The 24,280-nt window shown below is 35.8% G+C and overlaps 1 protein-coding gene across 7 annotated transcripts in view; it reads right to left on the reverse strand.

Moving 5' to 3' along the window:
* The window catches only part of LOC105488007 (dachshund family transcription factor 2), a 692,336-nt gene that overhangs the window by 94,014 nt on the left and 574,042 nt on the right, over window positions 1–24,280 (reverse strand). For all 7 annotated transcript variants that reach the window (XM_071088393.1, XM_071088394.1, XM_071088389.1 and 4 more), the window contains one exon: window positions 5,249–5,384. In XM_071088393.1, the coding sequence (XP_070944494.1) occupies window positions 5,249–5,384 (136 nt within the window). The remainder of the gene's footprint in view (window positions 1–5,248; window positions 5,385–24,280) is intronic.

Genomic DNA, 24,280 nt, shown 5'->3' on the forward strand with positions numbered 1-24,280 from the left:
CTAATGTAGGAACAGAAAACAAAATACTGCATGTTTTCACTTATAAGTGGAAGATAAATATTGAGAATACATAGAAACAAAGAAGAGAACCAAAGACAATGGGGCCTACTTGAGGGTGGAGGTTGGGAAGAGGGAGAGGATTGAAAAACTACATGCCAGATACGATGCTTATTACCTGGGTGACAAAATAATCTGTACACCAAACCCAAGTGACACAGAATTTATGTATACAACAAACCTGCACATGTACCTCTGAACTTAAAAGTTAAAAAAGAAATATGACAATGCTTTTATTCAAGGTGAAACATAATATATCTATTATTGTGATAAAAGGACGTTAAAACTATTAGCTGTTCATCTGTAGGCTCTGAGTTAACATGTAACATTTCAATGGGCTAAATTCTTGGGCTGGGTGGTGAATTTATTGTTCAACTATTTCTGTAGCATATCAGACTTGATTAATCAGAGTGTTTGGGGCATTTTACACATAGAGAGTTTTCTATTGAAAACATTTACTTCCCAGTGCAGAATATCACAAAAACCCTATTCCCAATAGCAGTTTGAGAGATAAGTGGCTGCCAGAGGAAGGGGATTTTACTCTGTGCCTTTGCTTCCATACAGGTAAACTAGAGTGAATAGTCATCATTGCTGTACTCTAAAGAATCCCAGAACTGACTGTTAAAGACCACATAACACAATGTCATAAAGTGATTAATTTGGTCAATTTATTTGACAAAGTCTGTGAAAAAATAAAATCAAAAGCCTTATTTGACTGATCAGTCAGTTTATTCAAAATACTTGATTCAAAACTAAAATCACAATATTGGGCACAGTCAAAATGGATATCAATGCCGTGAAAGCTCAGGTCATACAGACTTTGAGACATGTATTATAATGTCATCCAGTTTTACCAGGTACAGTAAGGGTGGGCTACATGAATAGTCTAAAGGTATGTCTTTATGTTCTGAAAATTCCTTCATAATAGCAAAGCTGGCATTTTATAATTTTCAGAGCTATAAATCATTTTTAAAATCATGATGATACTCAAAGCAGATGTGAAAACATATGTTTGCCACAGTTGTATAAACTGCTTATTTGTCACAGTTAATAAATGTTGACACTTCTACTTTAACTCATTCCCTTTTAATAACTAAACTCTATTTCAGGAAAATATGTTTTTTTTCTTACCATCACAAATATAACTGGAAGGACTTGACATAGAGAATCCCATTTTTTAAAAAAAACCTTTCCACTATAACTGGGGTGCAGTTTCATATGCCACTCTTGCTTATTAACGTCCTCATCAGGATATGTGACCAACTTATTTGATTTAAACAAGTAAAATTCTACCATTCCACAGCAAGAAATTCAGAAATACCAGTGCATACTACTATATATTTTATGAAAATCAGTTACTGTGCACCTGTAATAACGCTCCAGCTGATTTTTCATAGGCCACAATAGTGTACACTTGCGTGCTGCAGCACACAGGACAGCCCCAAACGCCATATTGACTGATGGGGTTTGCAACTCTGATTGTATTATACGCATCATGCACAGCTTGGGACTTTCCTAGCAAAGCTGCTTTACTACCAAGGTGTCCTTTAAATAGTCATGAGATGGTGGGGAAAAAAGTTTCGGGAACAAATTGTTGCTGGGTTATAAACGAAGTTTCATCTATAACTAGACTTTCACTACCTGTGCAAGAGTTTGGGTAGTTTAATATCATGAACCTGACTTTCATTCTGACAACGAATCCAAAATCAGTCATTTGCATTTTGGAGCCCCAGAGGGTATAGCCTTTCACTGTCAGGCTAAGAAAAGACAAAACATGTGGCTAGGAAATCAACCATAGATCAATGAAATTAAAATCATACATTATTTCAAATTCCAATGAAAATGCTCATCTAGTAATTATGAAGCACATTCAGTTTACAGAAAAGAGAAAATATTCTTCATTAACTCTCCAGTTCATGAAGTATTTTTTTCTATATATTATGGGCACCTTTAGTAGATAGAAAAATTTACCCTGTGGTGAAGTACAAATAAACTATCGGATGACCTGAGAAATTATATGTTAGCTACTGTATAACTCATGGTGACAGCAACAATGTATCATCTGTGCCATATGATTATGTATTTTCCTTTTCTCTTACCCTTTCAGCCTTATAAACAAAGTTGTACTCAGCTTTCATATTAGGAGAGCATCACTTTAAAATTCTTTATCTTCCTTGAACAGCTCTCCTAAGACAAAACTGGATACTATGCCGAGGTGATACATGTACCTCAGCTGATCAAAAGGCAGGTTGAGATAATATGTATCAGTATTCCAGGTAAATACCTGATGGGCTAACTTGCTAAGCTTTCATCTGAAATGTCCAAATTAGTATATATTTTAAAAATCACTTTCAAGGATTGACAGAAGCAGCTCCCCTGTGTGACAGCAACTCAGTTTTGTCAAATATAACCGTCAACTATAACCAGCAAATGGTGAATCATTTAAACATAGTTTAAAAAGTAAACATATAATACAAAGGGCGTCAGGTGTCTCTGAACTGGCATAGTAAGAAGGCTTAAGATAAAGTTTCCAACCACATGCACAGATAAATTTCAGGTGGATATGTAATTTATAACCTTCCAAATAAACAAGCTTCAGATAAACATCATGTTTTCTACTATTAAAATAACTTATCCAAAGTTAGTATGAATCTATTCTTACTAAGGGAAATGTGGATGCAGTATACAGCACACGGGTGTTAACTGAGTTAGTATCTGATTATTATATGTGTATCAAATAAGCAAAAATCATTTTACCTTTATTATGTTTTTGGAATTTTTTGATGGTTAGTCCATTATCCTGAACAACAGTAAGTCCCTCTCTATTGCTGGGCATCATAACTATAAATAAGAGATGTAACTGAATAGTTTTCTATGTAAATACCCAGAAAAAAAGGTAGAAAACATCACACAAATGGCTAATATAATCTAATAACAACTAACATAAGTTTTATGTACTTCTATTTCTAAAACAGTAGAAAGATTTTTTTGTTGGTCTGAAGATCATATAATGAAAAAATCAGTAAGCTGCTTGATCGTGTGAGTTCTAAAGTATAATTAATATATAAACATATATACATATGAACTTGTTAAACAGAGCAAGATTGATAGATAATATAACTTTCTGGAAATTATTATGATTCTTTATAAAACATATTGAAAGAGAAAAAATGTTAATTTTCAGAGTTTATAATTTAATTTTCTTTAGTCATATTTTATTCAAACATTATACAGCCCTAGTAATAAAATATGGTAACTGTAAATGTAATATGTAAAAATTCTCAAGCCGTTTTATTTATTTATAGACAATCTTGGTATCATTGTTAGACAACTGTGGAATGTGCATATAGAGCCTAATTACTGCCAGTGTAATTAGAAGTAAACTATACTGTCAACATTTTTTTCTAGGATATTACATTGCTTCGGATATGTTTGATTTTACTTCTAAGTATAAGTTGCCCATTCTTTTATGATATATCTATTACCAAGTATATTTCCCTATGTGCTCTGCTTTTTAGCCAGCACTCAATAAATAATTATCTCTCTCTCTCTATCCCTTTCCCCTTTTTGTCTCCTTCTTCCCACTCTCATCAATATGAATGGTATCCCAACAGAAGAATGTGTCCTTTTGCTTCTTGATTCATTAGTGGTCACTCATTTGTAGACTCTCGTTCTTTCTAAGACTTTCTTGAATCAGTCGTACACAATGTTGTAACAACCAGGTAGTCTATGTCAGAGAAAAGAGTAAAGCTAGAAGATGTCTATCAGGTCTTCCAGGAATTAAACTTACTCTCTGAGAGACATTAGCCTCAAGCTCTGATCTACCGGTTCTTAACCCTGGCAGAACATAAGAATCTACGGAAGAAATGCTGAAAAGCAAAACAAAATACTGCTGCCCAGGCTCTATTCCAGACCAAGTGAATCAAACTCTGAGCATGTGGCCTCAGCATCCATATTAATAAAAACTCCATAGGTGATTATATTTGGGAGCCAGATGTGAGAAACACTATGCTCACCATGAAGCTAAAGAGCTCCAAAAAACATATAATACTGACAAGCTAAGTGAGTTTTGGATTAATTTCCCCAAGGGATAGTCTTCATCCTTCTGAAATCTAAAACCTTCCTTAATCTCCCAAATTTCTCTTCCCCCAAGAAAATACATTATTTTGGAAAGGCTGAAAGCAATAGCTATTATGAGCTGTAAACATTCACAGTTCACTTAAAGAACTTCCCCCCTTTAAGACTAAAGGGATAGCAAAAATCATTTTGCCAAAAAGAAATGGGTACATAGGAGATTGGACTGTGTAGGTACAGAAGATTAATGAAGATTTTACCTAACTCAACTGATCGGTAATTACTATACACTAAATGAGAATTTGTTACAGCTGAATGTACCTGTCGACTTCTATATACCTGAGTAGAATTAGATAGCAGGAAATGATAAGTAATCAAAGTCAAGTCACACAGAGAAGAGTAATTTTTATCACTCACACTTCCTTGGCACTTTTTTCACATAATGTTTCATTTCACCTCTCAATAATCCAGCGCATTAGACAGGGTGATAAGGTTTTTTTCCATATAATAAGTAAAGAAACTCATCGTGGTTAAGTGGCATACACAAGATGTTATAGCTAGTTAGTGCCAGACCTACAGCTAGACTAAAGTTCCCAATATGCCACATCACAACCAATTTCTGGAATAGTGTCTATGGTGTAAGGCTTCTGAGACAACAAAATATATATAAACATAGGGGAAATCATGTTAAATATTTGTGATCTAAGTTGTTGAGATTGTGGCAAATCTTATATTGATTCACTTTTTTTCACTCTTAAAAGGGGAACTGCCTAAAGGATATTTCAACTTCCCTTATTCAAAAAGATGTTGTGACTGTGTCAGGTGTATTGTATCACATATAGAACTCACATATACTCTACAAACAGTTCATCATATTAATTCCATGAGATTGAATGATACAGTAAAGGAAGATCTTTGCAGAGAACAAATTTCTAATAATGTAAGTTTCATTTTGTTGGTCATATTGTTTCAGCAATTACGAATGACCAACTTTCAAAAAGCTATTTATATTAAAGAGGTGTCAGCTTCCCCAGCTTTTCCCTCTCCTCTATTTTTCCTAACAACTAATTTCCTGAAACAATATTTTTCAATTACCTGTTTCCGAAAAGTTACTCACCCATTCTTTCCAAGTGATGATCCATCTGAGAGGGAGAACTGGACACACTGCTGCTGGAGTGGGAAGAGGTCTGGCTCCCAGGACGATGATTCTCTTCCAGAGAAGGAGCAGGAGAAGGACTCTCTGGGATCCGCTCCTGACACAAAAGGAAACCCAAAAGGAAATGTCATCTATGCGCCAAGTTTTTATGTTGGTTGAGTCCATACATTTCAAATGCTGACCTCTCACTTATTGTGAAAGTGTACTCATCTACTATAATTCGTCTTACAAACATATCTTTTTTTTTTGTTATACTTTAAGTTCTAGGGTACATGTGCACAACGTGCAGGTTTGTTACATATGTATACATGAGCCATGTTGCTGTGCTGCACCCATCAACTCGTCATTTACATTAGGTATATCTCCTAATGCTATCCCTCCCCCCTCCCCCCTCCCCACAATAGGACCCGGTGTGTGATGTTCCCCTTCACGTTTCAAAAAATATATCTTTAAACAAAAATATATTTTTGATTCTTGTGAAATTAATAAAATATCATGAGGGCTAAATTATGGAAAAAGACAAAAAAGCATATGGTAAAGGGTCAAGAAAAGTTAATTTCCATGTGCTCTCCTAAAAACTTCATAAATGATTAATAGTGTAGGTGTGTTTTGAAGGTTATTGTTATTGTAACTTCTAGATTGATGTAAAGTTCATAGCAAGGCCTGAAGGGTGATACTCCTATCTCATTAAGAAGGAGAACTCCCAAATGTAAAGACTTGAGAGCCCTGGAATAAAACTCACAAATCGTGGCCCCTGGTACAAGTTGAGCTTTTCTGTGTGGACAAAATTTATGCAAATAATATACTTGTATATTAGACACTTGTAACCTCTCAGACCTTAATAACTTATGTTGAATTCTGCCAACAAAATATTTTAATAGCCTGGGCACGGTGGCTCATGCATGTAATCTCAGCACTTTGGGAAGCCGAGGAGGGTGGATCACCTGAGGTCAGGAGTTCAAGACAAGTCTGAGCAAAATGGTGAAACCCCATCTCTACTGAAAATACAAAAATCAGCCAGGCATGGTGGCAGGCACCTGTCATCCCAGATATTCGAGAGGCTGAAGCAGAAGAATCCCTTGAACCCAGGAGGCGGACATTGCAGTGAGCCGAAGTCGTACCACTGCACTCCAGTCTGGGCAAAAAGAGCGAAACTCCATCTCAAAAAAGTATATATATTTTAATAGTCACAGTACATGATTATTTTTTTCAAACTTAACGCTACTATCTATCAAGGTCACTTCTTCTAGTATTCCATAGATTTTTTGTAGTTTTCAGTAATGAATTTTAATAAAATATTTTTGCATACTTCTTCAGTAATTATTATGGCTCTCAAGACTTCTGATTATTAAAATTGCTATAAAACACTGAAGCTATTCACTGTGTTTATGCATCACAAATTGATGAATAAATCAAAATCATTAAGTTAATTTGATCAATAAAAGAACCAAATTGCAGTGCTTATGCATATATTCAATAAATGTGACTGGGTGATAGACATGCTGGGACAGAGAATGTTCTATAAAATATTTAATTCATCCATAATAAATTTCTTCAATTAAATGTTGTGGCTAATTATCTGTAATCACATCATTATTCTAATCACCATAACATTAAGAAATAATTTGTCAAATATGTGCTTGTACATTTCCACATTGATTTTGCATGAGAAGCCCAAATAACCCCCCTAAAAACTGTTTGTTTAATGCAAAAGTAATAGCATGAGAGTTAAAATTTATTATTTCATTAGTAGTAGTTAACATTATCCAATGTCTGGCATTGCAGTAGGCACAATGATGCCACCTCCCCAACTTAAAATCTCCAATCCACATCTTAATCCTAAGAACCTGTGAATTTGTTACTTCACATGGCCAAAGGGACTTTGCAGATGCAATTGAGAATTGTGGAATAGGGAGATTATACTGGATTATCTTAGTGGACCCAATCTAATCACCAGGATTCTAAACTGTGGAAGACACAGGCAGAAAAGAAGGGTCAGAAGGAGAAATGATTGCAGAGGAATTGTCACAGAGATGCAACATGGCTGGCTTTGAAGATGGAAGAAGGGAGCCATGAGCAAAGAAATGTGAGTGGCCTTTAACAATAAACACTGGGCATTTCTAGAGGGGGAGAGAGGGAAAGGGGAAGGGCTGAAAAACTACCTATTAGACACTATAGACACTACCTAGGTGACGGGACCATTAGTACCCTAAACCTCACCATCACATAATATATCCATGTAAAAAAACCTGCACAGGTATCCCGTATATCTAAAAGAAAAGTTGAAATTATTTTAAAAGAAGAAAAGAAAATAGATAAGAGATTCTTCTCTGGAGCCTATAGAAAGAAATGCAGCACACCTTGACCACACCTCGCTTTTAGCCTAGTGAAACTCATGTCCAACTTCTGACCTACAGAACCCCAAGATAATAAATTTGCACTGTGCTAAACCACTAAATTTGTGGCAATTTGTTATAGCAACAATAGAACACTAATACGGTCATCAATGTAGTATGCATATTGTTAAATTTTGCTTTACATTATTGCTTAGCATTTCATTAACATCCAATAACTTTAGTGAAATGAATAGACTTTGAGTATATTACCTGTAGTTTATGCTAATTAAATACCAACAATTTTAAATGTATATTACATGTTAAGGACTTTATAGCTGTTGTCATGCCTCCAAAACAATGTTTCCAAACAGAGTAGAATACTGATACATTTCTCTTATATTTAGTATGCAGGAAAATATCTGCTTGTCACATAATGTCTGCCAGGAAAAATAAAAAGAAATATAGAAGCAAAGCAGAAGAAAAGAATCAAGTTTTTTCCCCTAATCATTCTATTCACATTTTGGAGGGATGGTACGGGTACTGAAAGCAATATCCATACAGCCCTTCTATCATACGCTTTCAATTTTGAAAAAAAAACTTGTAGTTTATCAGTTGTGAAATTCAACTTAAACTATAATGCTTTAAAATATATTATTTAAATAGTATGTGTGTGCGTGTGTGTGTGCATGTGTGTACACGCGCACACACACACACGCACACACACACACCAGTGAAAGGAATTTAATATATGTGGCCTTTTTTTTTTTTTGTCTTTCATCATTGTGTCTCACTGATTCCACGCCAAAATATGTGCAAAAACTGCAGAACATTTGCTATTTGTGTTTGAATTCCAACACTGAAAATGTCCTTTAAATATGTGTAATTCAATGAACTATATTTATCTCTAATGGACCTCTGAATGAATGGAGAGTTCATAATAACTGCTCAGCAGTTATTGTGAAAAAATAAAACTGACAAAAGGAAAATCACTGTGTAATAGCAAACTGGCATCACATATACAGCAATGCATGCTGCTGTAATAAAAATAAACAATTTTTGAGTGATCCATGCAGTTTCACGGTTTAATAAACAAGAGAGTCCAACTGACAGTGATACTTGGCCTTGCTCACTCCCCCTAATAAAAGCTGAGTTCTCATTATGAATACATAAAAATCATAAGAACACCTATATGAATAGAAAATATCATGAATGTTAACAAAAATGAAATTGATATTAACTCATATTAAGAAAAAATAGTGGATTCCTCTAACATATTTAAAATTAGCATAGGATCAAACAATATAAACTCCAATAATTTACACTGAAACTCCTTCTTTGCATTTTCAGCAGCATCTTATGTGAAACAATGAACTAACTTTGAGAACATAATTTAGAAGGTGACTATTAAGAGTGACAGTAATATTTTGCATGAAGCAAATTTTCTCCTTTAAGATTTTGTAGCCTGTACTTACCAAATTCGACCAAGGTTCAGTCCGTTGTTATTTTTCTAAGGCAGCACAGAAGTCAGACTTTTTACACCACGCAAACCTTGTTATGTGAATGCAGTGTCTTATATTGATTAAGAATTAGGTGTTGTGTTTTTTTTAATCTCTGTGGAAGTGGAATGTTTAAGTTCTCCTAAAATAATGAATAATTATATGAACAATTTCTTCTTTGCAAGTAAACAGATCCATTTCTTAGCCCTATAATAAGTATGCATCTATTTAGCTACTTAACTGCAATATGCTTTGGTTCATTAGGTGGCTACTGTTGTGTCTCAGCCTAGTTAAAATTTCACAGCAAGTTAATCTGTTTTATTACAAATGAGAACACAAGCGATAATGTTTTCACCATTTGCCAAATACGGGGTTAACAGTATTTGCAACAAATCAATAAGTACATTTAAAAAGGAAACTTGCAAATCTAAAACCCCAATCATTTTTACTCATTGATAAGTTCATTTACATGGCATTTATGACTTTTACAACCCTGTTACTTTTTGCATATTTAATTTATGCTCCATCAAAAACAACTGTAGCTCCTATGAACCACAGAAGTCTTCTCCAAATCCAAAGTAGCAAAGGACAGAGATTTCCAAAATGTATATATTCTCACAATTCCTATTTTTCCCGGGAATTAGTAATACTATCTTCAATAATAACTCAGATTCTGATGTGTACTTACATAGTTCAAGGACTTTGCTTAAAAAGAATAAGTTGTTATAGAAAATGTTATTAATTAGTACACATAATCCCTTCTTCTACTATACCAGTTCCTTTTCTTTAGAGGTATATCACAAATGGTTAAAAATGATGCCCATTATATCAAAGTATTTGAAAGTACAGTTGAACCTTCATAAAGGATGGGACAATGTTTAGAAAACTGAGTTTTTTATCACAGTCAATTTGGCTTAGGATTCAGTTTATTGGCACTAAAGTATCAACTCTGACCATGTTCACAGAGGTCATTTATTTCATTTCAATATTTTGTTTTGCATTCTTGGAAATATGGAAGTATACACAGAATTTACGAAGTATTAACACATTTGTGTTAAGTATCTCTACCATGTGGTAATATGTATGTGCACATGTTCCATTGCCTTTTAAAAACAACTGTGTCAACGTTGAATTGCCTCTGATATTTTATTATATTGATTTCTTTCAAGAATTCAGTAGAATTATGTAATATATGTCTTATTTTTATTTAGTTTGACTTCAACTCTCATTGTAATTACTCTTCCAAATGTTAATCTATTAATGAGTTCCTCAAGGATTTAATGGCATTTTGCTGCTGAAGAGTGGCTTTTGGAAGTTTATTTGAATGCTGAATATTTTATTCATGTATTCGTCTTGATATTTCATATTTAATTGATATGCTTCTTCTGTGTTGTCACCAGAGTTCTGCAGAAACAGAACAGATTGTAACTTGAAAGACTTTAATAATAAAACCAGAGACGGTAAAATAAAAATTTGCTCTTTGTTATTACCAACTTGGCTTACCACTAAATGGGGGGGGGTAATTTGATGCCCAAAGTTGGTTTATCTAAAAACCTTTGGAAGCATGACACTTTATGGATGTTTATGAAACAATTCAACAATTGGTCTGTGTTCTACAATCAGCAATTTACCATTGAATTTAAATTAACAATGATGAATATAGCGAAGTTTTCATAAACTTAAAAAATGGAAAAAGGGCTCTTGAGGTTAAAAAGGAAAAATTATGCAATTTAGTAATTGTTAAACTCCCTATTCCAGGGTAGAAGCTATCACAACATACATATTTCATTAGTCTATGAAACAGTGAGTCCACAATACTCTTACCTTATTTCTCAAGGAGTGTTTAAGAAACTCACCACTCAGAAAAAATATTCTAGATATTGGGAGCTTTCACTCTTCAGTGGTTTTGAAGGCATAATTGCAATCCTGAATTAGAAGAGGCAATATAATAGTATGCATAAAAAATAATGCCAGATTGGGGGTGCAGCTGGAATACGTAAGCATGAGAGTGGAAAATAATACACACAACCTATGTGTGACCGATGTGGTGTTTGAACAAAGAATCCTCTCCTCTCTTTAATGTGATGAACCTGTCCTGGAAAAGGCTCACAGATTAAGGGAATCAGCCATAATATCTGACCATAGCCTAAAATACCTTCAAGTGGGAGAATGGATAGTTCAATGGGAAAAATGCATGGTTTCCAAGTTATGTTGTGGGCTTGTTACTCTGCCACCCACCCAAACAAACAAACAAACAAACACAAACAACCCTTAATGCCCACTCGATGCATCTTCATCTCATGCTCTGAGATAGTAATAGCTTTCTCTTTCCACAGAGCACTTAGACTGAGACCCAAGTAGTGATTTTTGTCAGTGAATTTGAATTATCACACAAAAACCTCTCTGTGTTGACTAATTTTAATACCAGATGTTCACATGCTAATGCCACTGCCGTGTGACCATTTCCTATCAATTCATTAATCGCCAGCTGCTCAGCCAAACAAGAAACAGAGCTAATCAGATGGTGTTGGTAAACTGCCAAATAACAGCTTCCAACTTAAATTTCTTAAATGTGTTATCAGAAAAAAGCTATGGCACACTGACATTACACAGTTTCCCACAAATAGAGAAAAATGTATTGTAAGACACTTAAATGTCAAACAGGGAATAGAATTCCATACCAGTAAGGTATTTGACCTATTTTTGTCTTCATGATTTTGCCACATTCAATAATATAATTTAAGGATTAATAGTCTTGCAAGCCTAATGATCATAATGCAATTCCAATTCATGTTATAGCTATATTATTTATTAGCAACACATGCTAATAGTTAAGCCAACACCAAAGGGATCTGAGCCAGAACTAAAATTTACCATGTGCCTTGTGTAGCAATATTCCCAAACTATCTACTGACAAAAAACAACAAGAAACATTTATTTGCAACTTGTAACGTCTTTTCCACTTTTGGATTTAAAGTCTGTATTAGTAATAATAATTTATGTTGGAAACACTCCCCAAAGTTTAATATCTAAAGTGACTCCTTTAGCTTTCATTCACTCATGCAACAAATATTTATTGACTGCCTGATGTACCCCACTGGGGATGAAAGGAAGGCATATGTATGTTTTCATATGCATTGTAGGTGCCCACGGTGCAAACTATACTAAATAATTCACATGTAAACATTCAAATATTATTTAAAATTAAACACCAACCAGATCAAATTTGATATTTAATTGGGCACCCTTCTCCAGCCCCCATCAGGCTCCTAATCTTTATTCTGGGGTATCAAATCAAGGCAACTATCACAGGTAAATCAATGCTGTAGGCCAATAACTGTAGGTGAATTTAAAGGTGGAGGTTCCCTTTGTCCCATTACTGGTGAGAGAACATACAGAAGAACCTACATAGAGGAAGCTACTTCTATCTCATGGTAGTTTTTGGCCACAATATGGTTTTCTACTTACTACTATTTCTGTATGGATTCTTCAATGTAAAATATTGGTTAAAACATGCTGTGCACTTAGTAGGTGCCAAACATTACTCTAAATGTGTTAACATGCTTTATGTCACTTAGGCTTCTGTTAACACTATGAAGTAGGTACAATTATCATCCCCATTTCATTGGGACCATGAGGCAATCTGAGACACAGGTCGGTTAATTAATTTGCCTAAAGTCACATAACAAGGAATGGTAAAACCAGGATTCAAATCTAGGCAGATAGCAATTATACTATACTACCTCTAATGAAATCTGCTTCTGAATGCATCTTATTTAACTAACAAATTATGATGGCTCTAGCCAGAAGTGGTCCTTTTGGGGGTGGAGCCTATCTATGTCTGTTTCTTTTCTGTGTTTTGGACAAAGCAATATGACAGAGTCTTTTGCATACATTCAACATTTGCTAAATCAGTGAATTCTGTTTTCTAACAGAAAGTGATGAAGATAATAGTACAATAAGCCAAAAGTCAACAGTAGCTGTCCTTTCTGGGTAACTGAAAGTATAATTTCCAGACGCTTGCTGATTTTTAAATCTTTATTATCCTTCTTTGTTCTCAAAATTATGGATGGTTCTAGACCTTCCATTCACCCTATTTAATGGAGTTCTGTTCAATGGAACTTTCTACAATGATGAAAACATCCTATAATTGTGCTCTCTAATACAATAGCCACAAATAACATGCGGCTATTGAGCACTTGAAATGTGACTAATTTGGTAACTGAAGTTTGAATTTTACATTTTTATTTAAGTTAAAATACCCACACATGCCTAATGGCTACCATTATGGGCAGTGTTGCTATAGTAGATATATCCTATGCATCTAAGATGCACTGTTAATTATTTAAATCCATGGAGGCAAGGAAATCTATCAGACTATGTAAGAAATACATATTTTCTTTGGAATATAAGCTTCTAAAAGTTATATCACTTCTGAGACCTAAAATGAAAAAGACTTAGCCAGGTGTATTTTCCCTTTTGGTAGCTTTCACTATTTGAGGATATTTGTAGGCATCCACACTTCTAATCACCAAAAATTTTTTTTAACCAATATATACATGCTGATAAAAAATGATCTAAATGCAATTAAGCTAAACTCCCTTCCAATTTAATACCATTCTCTGTTAAAGTGGTATAAATTAAACTGGTAAACAAACTTTATTCATTCACTTTTATAGAGAATTTTCAAACACTTAGTTAATGTGTTATGCTTTGTTGAAGGTATTGAAAAGTAAACTGGTTGGAAAAGTTTTTGTTGTTTGCTTTGCTTAATAGATATAAGAAAAGGTTGTCATGGAGAGTCTGAAGTGATACCCATTTCATATTTAGTATAATATTTTTAAAGGAGGCTGCTGCCTTGGACCTGCTCAAGCTAGAGCCAATTGTTAAATATTCATTAATTTTGTGAACCAGTTGTTAAGCTGTTGGTAACCTGAAATCTGCCATGATAGAAATATTTACACCAAGAAAATTGGCAAATGTTATAAATAACAGTTTTCTTCTTATTTTGATTTGTTTTGTTTTTGGAGAGCTGGTTTTTAGGCATATCACTGGATGCTGGCCCCAAAATTATAAAATCTGAAACACTGAATGTATAAGTCCATTATAGAAATTAGAAGTTTTTCTTTCATCCTAACATTCAACATTACCTGATTAAGCAAATATTAAGTTCATGAATAAGTACACAAGTTCTGTGTTCATTTGAGCCTATGAGCATTCAAACAAACAAAACTAGACTTGTAACATTCTGAAAATAAATGTATTTTGTGAGTATGCACTCAATCACAGTTGCATATATCCCATAGCTTTCTTTTTAGGAATGTGAAAAATAAGAAACAAAAATAGCACACTAACAAATCACCCAGTATTAAAATTTTAAGCAATGTGAAGGTAGATTAACATAAATAATTATAGGTAGTTTCACTTCTTTTTATAACTCAAAAACCCTGGTCTCATAGGGCATAAAAGCAAACTCTACCATGTTTTCAACAGAGAAAATACGGGTTCATTTTGTCTATCTAAATACTTAATAGAGAATTATATAATTATTTATTTTGTTCATTATTTGTCTCTCCCATTTAAATCATAAACCTTGAGCACTACCTGATACACAATAGTGATTCAATGAGTAGAAAACAAAAAATATGAATGAACCAACAAATTTTTTAAACCAGATACCAGTGGCTTCATTTGATTCAATTAATTGTTAACAAATAAGCCTGCCAGCAAATGACAAATTGACTTGTTTGAATTGAAATGAAAAGTTAACATGGCTTACAGATTAGCCTAATCAGTTTTCAGATATAAACTATAATTTAAATATAAACTTTATATGCAAATATAGAAGTAAAGTATAAAGAAAGCAAGATCCATTTTGCAGAAAGGAAAACTGAAGTGCAAAAATATTTTAAAAGTTGCTCCTAGGACCTTTGTCTAGAAATACTAAATGTTAGAAATAAGTATGATTTGTATAGCCAGTCATTTATTAACTTGATATATTCTATGCATCATATAATCCTATTATTCAAAGAATATACTAGAAGACGAGCTTCCAGTGGAATTAGTGATCCAAGTATTATGATCATCAGTGACAAGCATTAGCGCAGGCATCAGCTTAACATAAACCAAGCTAAAGAAGAGTGGCATGTGTTTAGAAGGACACTGAAAACATGTTTCAATATCACAGCTTGCTTTTTTTTTAATCCCAGGGATTTTAAAAAATGATATGGCAAAAAGGATGTCTTATGCAGTTCTTGCATTCCTACAAATAAATACCCGATACTGGGTAATTTATAAAAAAAGAGATGTAATTGGCTCATGGTTCTGCAGGAGGCACAGGAAGAATAGCACTCGTATCTGCTTCTCGAGAGACTTCAGGAAGTATTTACTCATGGAAGTTGAAGCAGGAGCAGGCATATCATATGGCTAGAGCAGGAACAAGGGTGGGGAGGTAGGTGCAACACATTTTTAAATAACCAGATCTCATGTGAACTCAGAGTGAGAGCTCACTTATCACCAGGGGAATGGCCTGAGACATTCACAAGGGATTTGCCCCCATAATCCAAACACCTCCCATCAGGTCCCACCTCCAACATTGGGGATTACATTTCAATAGGAGATTTGAGCAGGAACAAATATCCAAACTATATCATTCCACCCCTAGACTCCCCCAAATCTTTTGTCCTTTTCACATTGCAAAGTACAATCATGCCTTTCCAACAGTCCCCAAAAGTCTTGGCTTATTTCAGCATTAACTCAAAAGTCCAAAGTCCAAAGTCTCATATGAGGCAAAGCACGTCCTTTCCACCTATGAGCCTATAAAACTAATTGCTTACTTAAAATCAATTAATTCAAATTACTTACTTCCAAGATACAACAGGGGTATAGGCATTGGGTAAACATTCATGTTCCAAAAGAGAGAAATCAGCTGAAAGAAAGGCCCTGCACAAATTAAAAACCCTGCAGGGCAGTCATTAAATCTTAAAGCTCCAGAATAATCTCCCTTGACTTCATGTCCCACATCCCACAAAATAATCTCCCTTGACTCCATGTCCCAACTGCCCTTAACTCCAGGGAACACTAATGCAAGTGGTGGGCTCCTGAGTCCTTGGGCAGTTCTGTCCCTGTGGCTTTACAGAGTTCAGACCCTGTGCTGCTCTCATAGGTTGTTGTGCATCTGTGGCTTTTCCATACTGAAGTTGTAAACTGCCAGTGGATCTACCATTCTAGGGTCTTGGAGCCAGTGGCCCCTTTCTCATAGCTTCACTAGGCAGTGCCCCAGTGGGGACTCTGTGTCAAGGCTCCAATCCCATATTTTCCCTCTGCACTGCCCTAGTAGAGGTTCTCTGTGTGGGCTCTGCCCCTGCAGCAGGCTTCTGCCTGGACATCCAGGCCTTCTCATACATTTTCTGAAACCTAGCAAAGGCTGCTAAGTCTTATTCACTCAAGCATTCTGTGTGTCTGTAGTATTAACACCACACAGAAGCTGCCAAGGGATATGGTGGCTTGTGTCCTCTGGAGTAGTGGCAAGAACATTATCTGGGGTCCTTTGAGCTGAGGCTGGAGCTAGAGCAGCTGAGATGCAGGGAGCTGTGTCCCAAGGCTGTGCAGGGCAGCAGAGCCCTGGGCGTGGCCCAAGAAATAATTCTTCCCTCCTAGGCCTCTAGGCCTGTGATGAAGGGGCTGCATGAAGTTCTATAAAATACCTTTGAGGTCTTTTTCTCATTGTCTTGGATATTAGCACTTAGCTTTCTTTTAGTTATGCAAATATGTCTAGCAAATGGTTGCTCCATAGCCTGCTTTTATTTCTCTCCCAAAAAAGCTTTTTCCTTTTTTTGCCACATAGCTAGGCTGCAAATTTTCCAAACTTTAATGCTCTGCTTCCTGTTTAAATATAAGTTCCAACTTTTCATTATTTCTTTGCTTCCACATAAGAGCATATGTTGTTAGAAGCAGCCAGGCCACATCTTGAACACCTTGATGCTTAGAAGTTTCTTGTGCCAGATACCCTAGGTCATCACTCTCAAGTTCAAACTTCCACAGATCCCTAGGGCATGAACAGGATGCAAACCAGGATCTTTGTTAAGGTATAACACATGTGAAATTTGCTCCAGTTCCAAATAAATTCCTCATTTCTATCTGAGACCTCAGCAGCCTAGACTTTACTGTCCATATCCTCATCAGCATTTTGGTCACCACCATTTAATCAGTCTCTAATAAGTACCAAACTTTTCCGCATCTTTCTGTCTTATTTTGAGCCCTCCAAATTCTTCCAACCTCTGGCCATTACCCAGTTCTAAAGTTGGCTTCACATTTCAAGGTATCTTTACAACAATGTTTTATCCCTCAGTACCAGTTTTCTGTATTAGGCATTTCTTGCATTGCTATAAACAAATACCTGAAAAAGGGGAACCTATAAGGAAAAAGGTTTAATTGGCTCATGGTTCTGCAGGTTGTGCAGGAAGCATATCACTGGCACCTGCTTTGGGGAGGCCTCAGGAAACTTTTACTTATGGTGGATGGTGAAGTGGGGGCAGACACATCACATGACCAGAGCAGGAGCAAGAGAATGTGATGGGGCACGTGCCACAGCCTTTTAAACAACTAGATCTTGTGTGAACTCAGAGTGAGAGCTCACTTTTCACCACAGAGATGCCCCAAGCCATTCATGGGGGATCCACCCTCATGATCCAAACACCTTCCACCAAGCCCAGGCTCCAACATTGTTTACATTTCAACATGAGATTTGGGTGAGGACAAATATCCAAACTATATCAAAAGGTAATTTTGATCTGAAAGAAAAAAATGACAATATGAGTAATGTAAACATTTCAAAATAATTTGATAGCTCTTTCTGTAAATTTTCACAAGTTTTATATAACTAAACACAAATTTTGGACCCTTTTTATAATGTGCCCTAGTCTCATACTACATCTTTCAAATTTTGAGTATTGTTTTTCTTTAGGTGTGTTTTAAATTGATTATAGTATACACAGCAAAGAGGTTTTGGGAAAGGCCACTGTGACTTTTCTTAATTCATAGTGGATTTGTCAGAAGGAAATCAAATTTCATAGTGAAGACATTTACTTCCAATAATTAAATGTTAAATATTCTGATAATGCATATTTGGAAAGACAGTTTACCTACATGGTAAAAATGATATAAAAGACCTGGTGAATTAAACTAAGATATTTTGTAAAGTAATGAGTTATACAAATTTAAACATTTGTTTTATTATGTAAAACTGCTAGGATAATAAAATTTAAAGAACAGTGAGTACATATTCACATTTCAAACAGACTGTCTAAAAGAGAACACTAAAATTCAACAGAGACTCATGGGAAACCCCAAAGCAAGTAATGAGAGGGTTTGAAGCAGCTTACCAGGATGGGGGCTTGCTGGGGACCAAGAAAAGCTCCTGGACATGGGGAAAAGGAAAGGGAGAAACTCCCCAGGACTCCACACTCCTGCAACAGACTTTAGCAATCTTGGCTTATAGAGAACCCATCAATCAACACAGGCCTTGGACCTAACATAGGGAGTTGCCTAGTGATTGCACAGAGGTGTTGCTCCAGAAAGGGAATCCACCCAAAATCCCACAGGCTTCCAATCTCAGAGCAGCTTCAACCTGGAACCATTCTGAGAGACTAGATACCAAGGATCTAGATCCTGCTCCGAGGCAGCACTGACAAGGCTCTTGCCATTGCCAACACTGGACTGAGGAAGGATCTGGGAAACTGAGTGCTCCCACACACCGTTAGAACAATCTCCACCACCCTACTTGAGGCTGCTGTAAGACTGAGGCATAAGCAGACTTCACTTTCTGCAGCTTCTTATCCATGCTGCTCACCTGAGAGGTGCGCCACTCTCTCTGGTTATGGACCCACACCTGGTGCAATTTTGAGAGTGTAACACTGGGCTGTGCCCCACCACTGGGCAGAGTTTGAGCTGACTCTGCTGCATCTGCCACCTGGCTGAAGCGGGAGGAGACTGGACAATTCAACGCACTCCTAAAACAATTCCCTCTCCCCTGCTACAGCTGCTGTGAGATCAAGATGTGGACAGGCTGTACTTTCCAGAGTTACCTGCCCCTCCAGCTATAAGGAGCCCCACCCTCCCTGATGGCAGGTCTACAGCACAGCCATGACAGTCCATTCCTGAGAATTCCACTGGTGGCATGAGGACAACCCCACTTTTGCTTATCACACACAGCACCTGAAGTCACTACTTTCAAGGAAATGTCTCCTTGCCTAGACCCATATCCCCAGCACTCAAGCACGCCACGCAGGACCCAGGAAGTTTCCCAGCCAAGTTTATTATTGCTGGCACTTGATTGCTGCTTCCAGAGTCTGAAGTCATACTGACCCAATCTACCAATACCACAACAGATGACACCCACCCACATGTGCTACCAGCAGGCCAGGGGAACGAGCCTCCACAACCAATTGCAGGCACCAGCAACACGAGCGCAAACCACTTGATTTCAAGTGGGTTGCTCCATCTTCACTACTGCATTTAGTCACATCACACCAGCAGTCCAGGGGTCCTGGGAACCTGCCCAAATGCATGGTCCACCACTGTTATTACCAGCATCCAAACAAGCTACCTGGAGGCCCACAAATTGGCCCTTCAGGACTCATGAACACTGGTGCCTGTGTAAGCTGCTCTGGGGACTAAGAACAGGCAGATTCAGCCTATTGACGCCATCACTACTGCCTGAAGAATGGTCTATCTCGCATCCCATTTCTACAGCAAAATTTCAGCACAGGCTTAACACATAACTGTATCGTAACCCATGGAGGAAATCACAGATACCAATGACCCTGTATATTACAGAAAATATTGTATAGATTACCATGGGCACCCAAAGTCAAAGCCAAAGTATCTGACTCAACCAATAACATATATACATTTTCAGCAAAGTTTTCTTGTATAAAAGCAGTTTCAAAAACTTGGAAAAGCTACTGTTACCCCAGGAAGCATGATAAGCAAGGAAATATGACACAATAAAACCATAAAAAATTGATCAGGAAAAGAAATGAATCACAAAGAAATTATTGAATGACAGATAAAATATTCAAAATGTTAATTTTAGAGAAGCTCAATGACATGCAAGAGAAATCTGAAAACAAATGCAAATAAATTGGAAAATCAATTCAGGACATAAATGAGAAATTTACCGAGGAGACAGACACCGGTTTTTTTTTTTTTTTGTTTTGTTTTTAAACAAAAACAAACAAAAAAACAGAAATTCTAGAACCCAAAAGTTCATTGAAGGAAATATAAAGTACACTTGAATATTTCAGTAATAGACAAGACCAAGCAGAAGGAAAAGTCTCATAACATGAAGACCAGTCTTTTGAAATAATCCAGTCAGTCAAAAAAAAAAAAAATTAAAAGAATGAATAAAGACTATAACATATTTTGAAGTACATAAAGCAACCAAACTTAAGAATTATCTGTGCTTCTGAGGAAGAAGAAAGAACCAAAAGTCTAGAAAACCTATATGAGGAAGTAATTTATGGAGATTTTGCATTTCTAGCAAGAGTGTCAGACATCTAAAGGAGACTTAGCAATCTCCAAGAGTATACATTGCGAAAAGGACTTCACCACACCATATTATAGTCAAAATATCTAAAATCAACAGGAAATAAATATTTTTAAAATCAGAAAGAGAAAAACATCTAGTCATCTGTAAAGGAATCCCCATCAGAAAGTGGAATTCTCACCTGAAATGTTACAGGCCAGAAGAGAATGGTATGACATTTTCAAAGTACTAAAGAAGAAAAAACTGCCAGACAAGCATTTTTCATCCACAAGAAGAAGCTTCATAAGTTAGGGAAAAATAAAATATTTCCCAGACAAGCAAACACAGAGAATTCTTCCCCACAATATTGATCATACATTAAATGTTCAAAAGAGTTTTAAACATGGAAACAAAACTTCGTTATTCACCATCATAAAAACACATGGAAGTATAAAACTCACAAGACTTACAAAACAGTCATACAAAGGAGAAAGAGAAATAATCAAATGACAACATGACAGAATTCTATCAAACAATAAAGAAACATAGAGAATAAGGAAAAAGCAAATAATCTGTAAAACCAATTAAAAGGAATAAAAAACATGACAGGCACAAAACGTCACATGTCAACAATAACCTGGAATGTAAATGGATTAAATGCTACACTTAAGACATAGATGGGTGAAATAAATTAAAAAACATGATCCAACTATATGCTGATAACAAGAAGCTTTCCTGTAAAAACAAATACAGAATCAAAGAGGTGGAAAAAAAGATATTTCATGCAAATGAAAATCAAAAGTCAGCAGGAGTAGCCATATTTATATCAGTTACAACAGATTTTAAATCAAAAATAGTAAAAAAAAGACAACTCAATCACTATTGATAAAATGATCAATTCAGCAAGAGAATATCATGATTCTAAAAATACAAGCACCCAACATGGGAGAACCATTTATAGAATATTCTATCTGACAACTACAGAATATTCCTTTTCCTCATCAGCACATGGAACAGTGTCCAAGATAGACCATATACCTGGCCACAGAACAAGTCTCAACAAATTTTTAAAATTCAAATTCATATAGAGCATCTTCTCAGATCACAATGGAATAAAACTAAAAATCATTGAAAAGAAAAACTAAGGAAACTTCAAATATATGGAAATTAAACAACATGCTCTTGAGCAATCGTTGGCTTAAGGAAGAAATTAAGAAGGAAATCTAGAAATTTCTTAAAACAAGTGCAAATGGACCCACTACCTATCAAAATCTATGAGACAGACAAAAATTGTGCTGAGAGGGAAGTTTATACCATTAACTGCCTACTTCAAACATTTAGAAAGCTTACAAATTATCAACCTAACACCACACCTCAAGGAGAAAGAAAAGCAACCCCCCCCCAAAAAAAATTAGCAGAAGAAATAAATATCAGAGCAGAACTAAATGAAATAAAGAACAAAAAAGTATGAAAAATCAACATGAGAAAATAGCTCTTTGAAAATGTAAACAAAATTGATAACCCATTAGCTAGACTAACAAAAGATACAAATAAAAATCAGAAATAAAAAAGGAGACATTACAAATGATTCCACAGAAAAATGAAAGATCATCAGAGACTACTATGAAGAAGTAAAAGCTTGCATACTTGAAAACCTAGAGGAAATGGATAAATTCCTAGAAACTTACATTCTCTTAAAATTGAACCAGGAAAAAATATAAAACCTGAGCAGAACAATAACGAGTAGTGAGATTGAATCATTAACAAAAATAATCATCAAACAAAATAAAGCCCGTGATCAGGTGTATTCACAGCCAAATTCTACTAACACCAATTATCCTGAAATTGTTACAAAAAGTTGAAGAACAGGAAAGTATCCCTAAATAATTCTATGAGGCCAGTAACATCCTGATAACAAAACCAGAGGGCAACACAACAATAAAAGGAAACTGCAGGCCAATATCCTTGAAAAGCATAGATGAAAATATCCTCAACAAAATATTAATAAATTAAGTCATGACACATCAAAAGGATAATATATAATGATCAAGTGTGTTTTATGCTAGGAATGTAAGGATGAATCTACATATACAAATCAATAAATGTCATAATCTCAGGATTATGTGGAAAACTACCCCCATGATTCAATTACCTCTACCTGGTCCTGCCCTTGACACTGGGGGATTATTACTATTCATGGTGAGATTTGGGTGGGGACACAGAACCAAACGTTATTACTGGGACTCCACTTTGGGATGCCAAGTTGAAAGAAGGGCTTGAGGTCAGGAATTCAAGGCCAGCTTAGGCAACATAGTAAGACGCCCACCTCTACAAAAATAAAAAAAAAAAAATAAAGAAACACATTAGCCAGGCACGGTGGAAAATGCCAGTAGACCCAGTTACTCCAGAGACTGAGGTAGGAGAATCACTTGAGCCCAGGAGCTTGCAGCTGCAGTGAGCTATAATTGTACCACTGCTCTCCAACTTGAGTGAGAAAGCAAAATGCTGTCTTTAAATAAAGAAATACACAAATACATAAATAAATACATAAATAGGATATATTACACAATCCAAATTAAAAACAAAAATCATATAATCATCTCAACACATGCAGAAAATGCGTTTAATAAAAATCTAACTTCCCTTCATGATAAAAGACCTCAATGAAATAAGGAGCCATAAAAGGAAAATACCTCAAAACAATAAGAACCATTATGACAAACCCACAACCAATATCATACTGAATGGAGAAAAGTTGAAAGTATTCTAAGAACTGGAACAAGACAAAGATGCCTGTTCTCACCAGTCTGATTCAACATAATACTGGAGTCCCAGTAATAAGGTTTGGCTCTGTGTCCCCACCCAAATCTCACCTTGAATAGTAATAATCTCCAAGTGTCAAGGGCAGGACAAGGTGGAAGTAATTGAATCATGGGGGTAGTTTCCCTCATGCTGTTCTCGTGATAGTGAGTGAGTCTCAGGATATCTGAAAGTTTTATAAGCGTTGGGCATTCATTTCCACTGCTGGCAGTCTTTCTCTCTCCTCCTGCCTTGTGAAGAGGTGCTTTCTGCCATGATTGTAAGTTTCCTGAGGCCTCCTCAGTCATGCAGAACTGTGAGTCAATTAAACCTCTTTTCTTTATAAATTACTCAGTCTCATAGCATCATGAGAATGAATTAATACAGTAAATTGTACTGAGATAGTAGGGCACTGTTGTAAACATACCCAAACATGTGGAAGCAACTTTGGAACTAGCTGGGTAACAGACGGAGATTGGAACAGCTTGGAGGGCTTAGAAGAAGACAGAAAGATGTAATAACGTTTGGAACTTTCTAGAGACTCGTTGAATGGGTTTGACCAAAATGCTGACAGTTACATGCACAATGAAGTCCAGGCTGAGGTGGTCTTAGATGGAGATAAAAAACATGTTGGGAACTAGAATAAAGGTGACTCTTGCTATGCTTTAGCAAAGAGACTGGCAGCATTTTGCCCCTACCCTAGAGATCTGCGGAGCTTTGAACTTGAGAGAGATGATTTAGGGTATCTGGCGGAAGAAATTTCTAAGTAGCAAAGCATTCAAGAGGAAGTAGAGCACAAAACTTTGGAAAATTTGAAGGCTGATGATGCAATAGA

The sequence above is a fragment of the Macaca nemestrina genome, chromosome X (genome assembly GCF_043159975.1).
Source record: "Macaca nemestrina isolate mMacNem1 chromosome X, mMacNem.hap1, whole genome shotgun sequence".
Taxonomy (NCBI): Eukaryota; Metazoa; Chordata; class Mammalia; order Primates; family Cercopithecidae; genus Macaca; species Macaca nemestrina.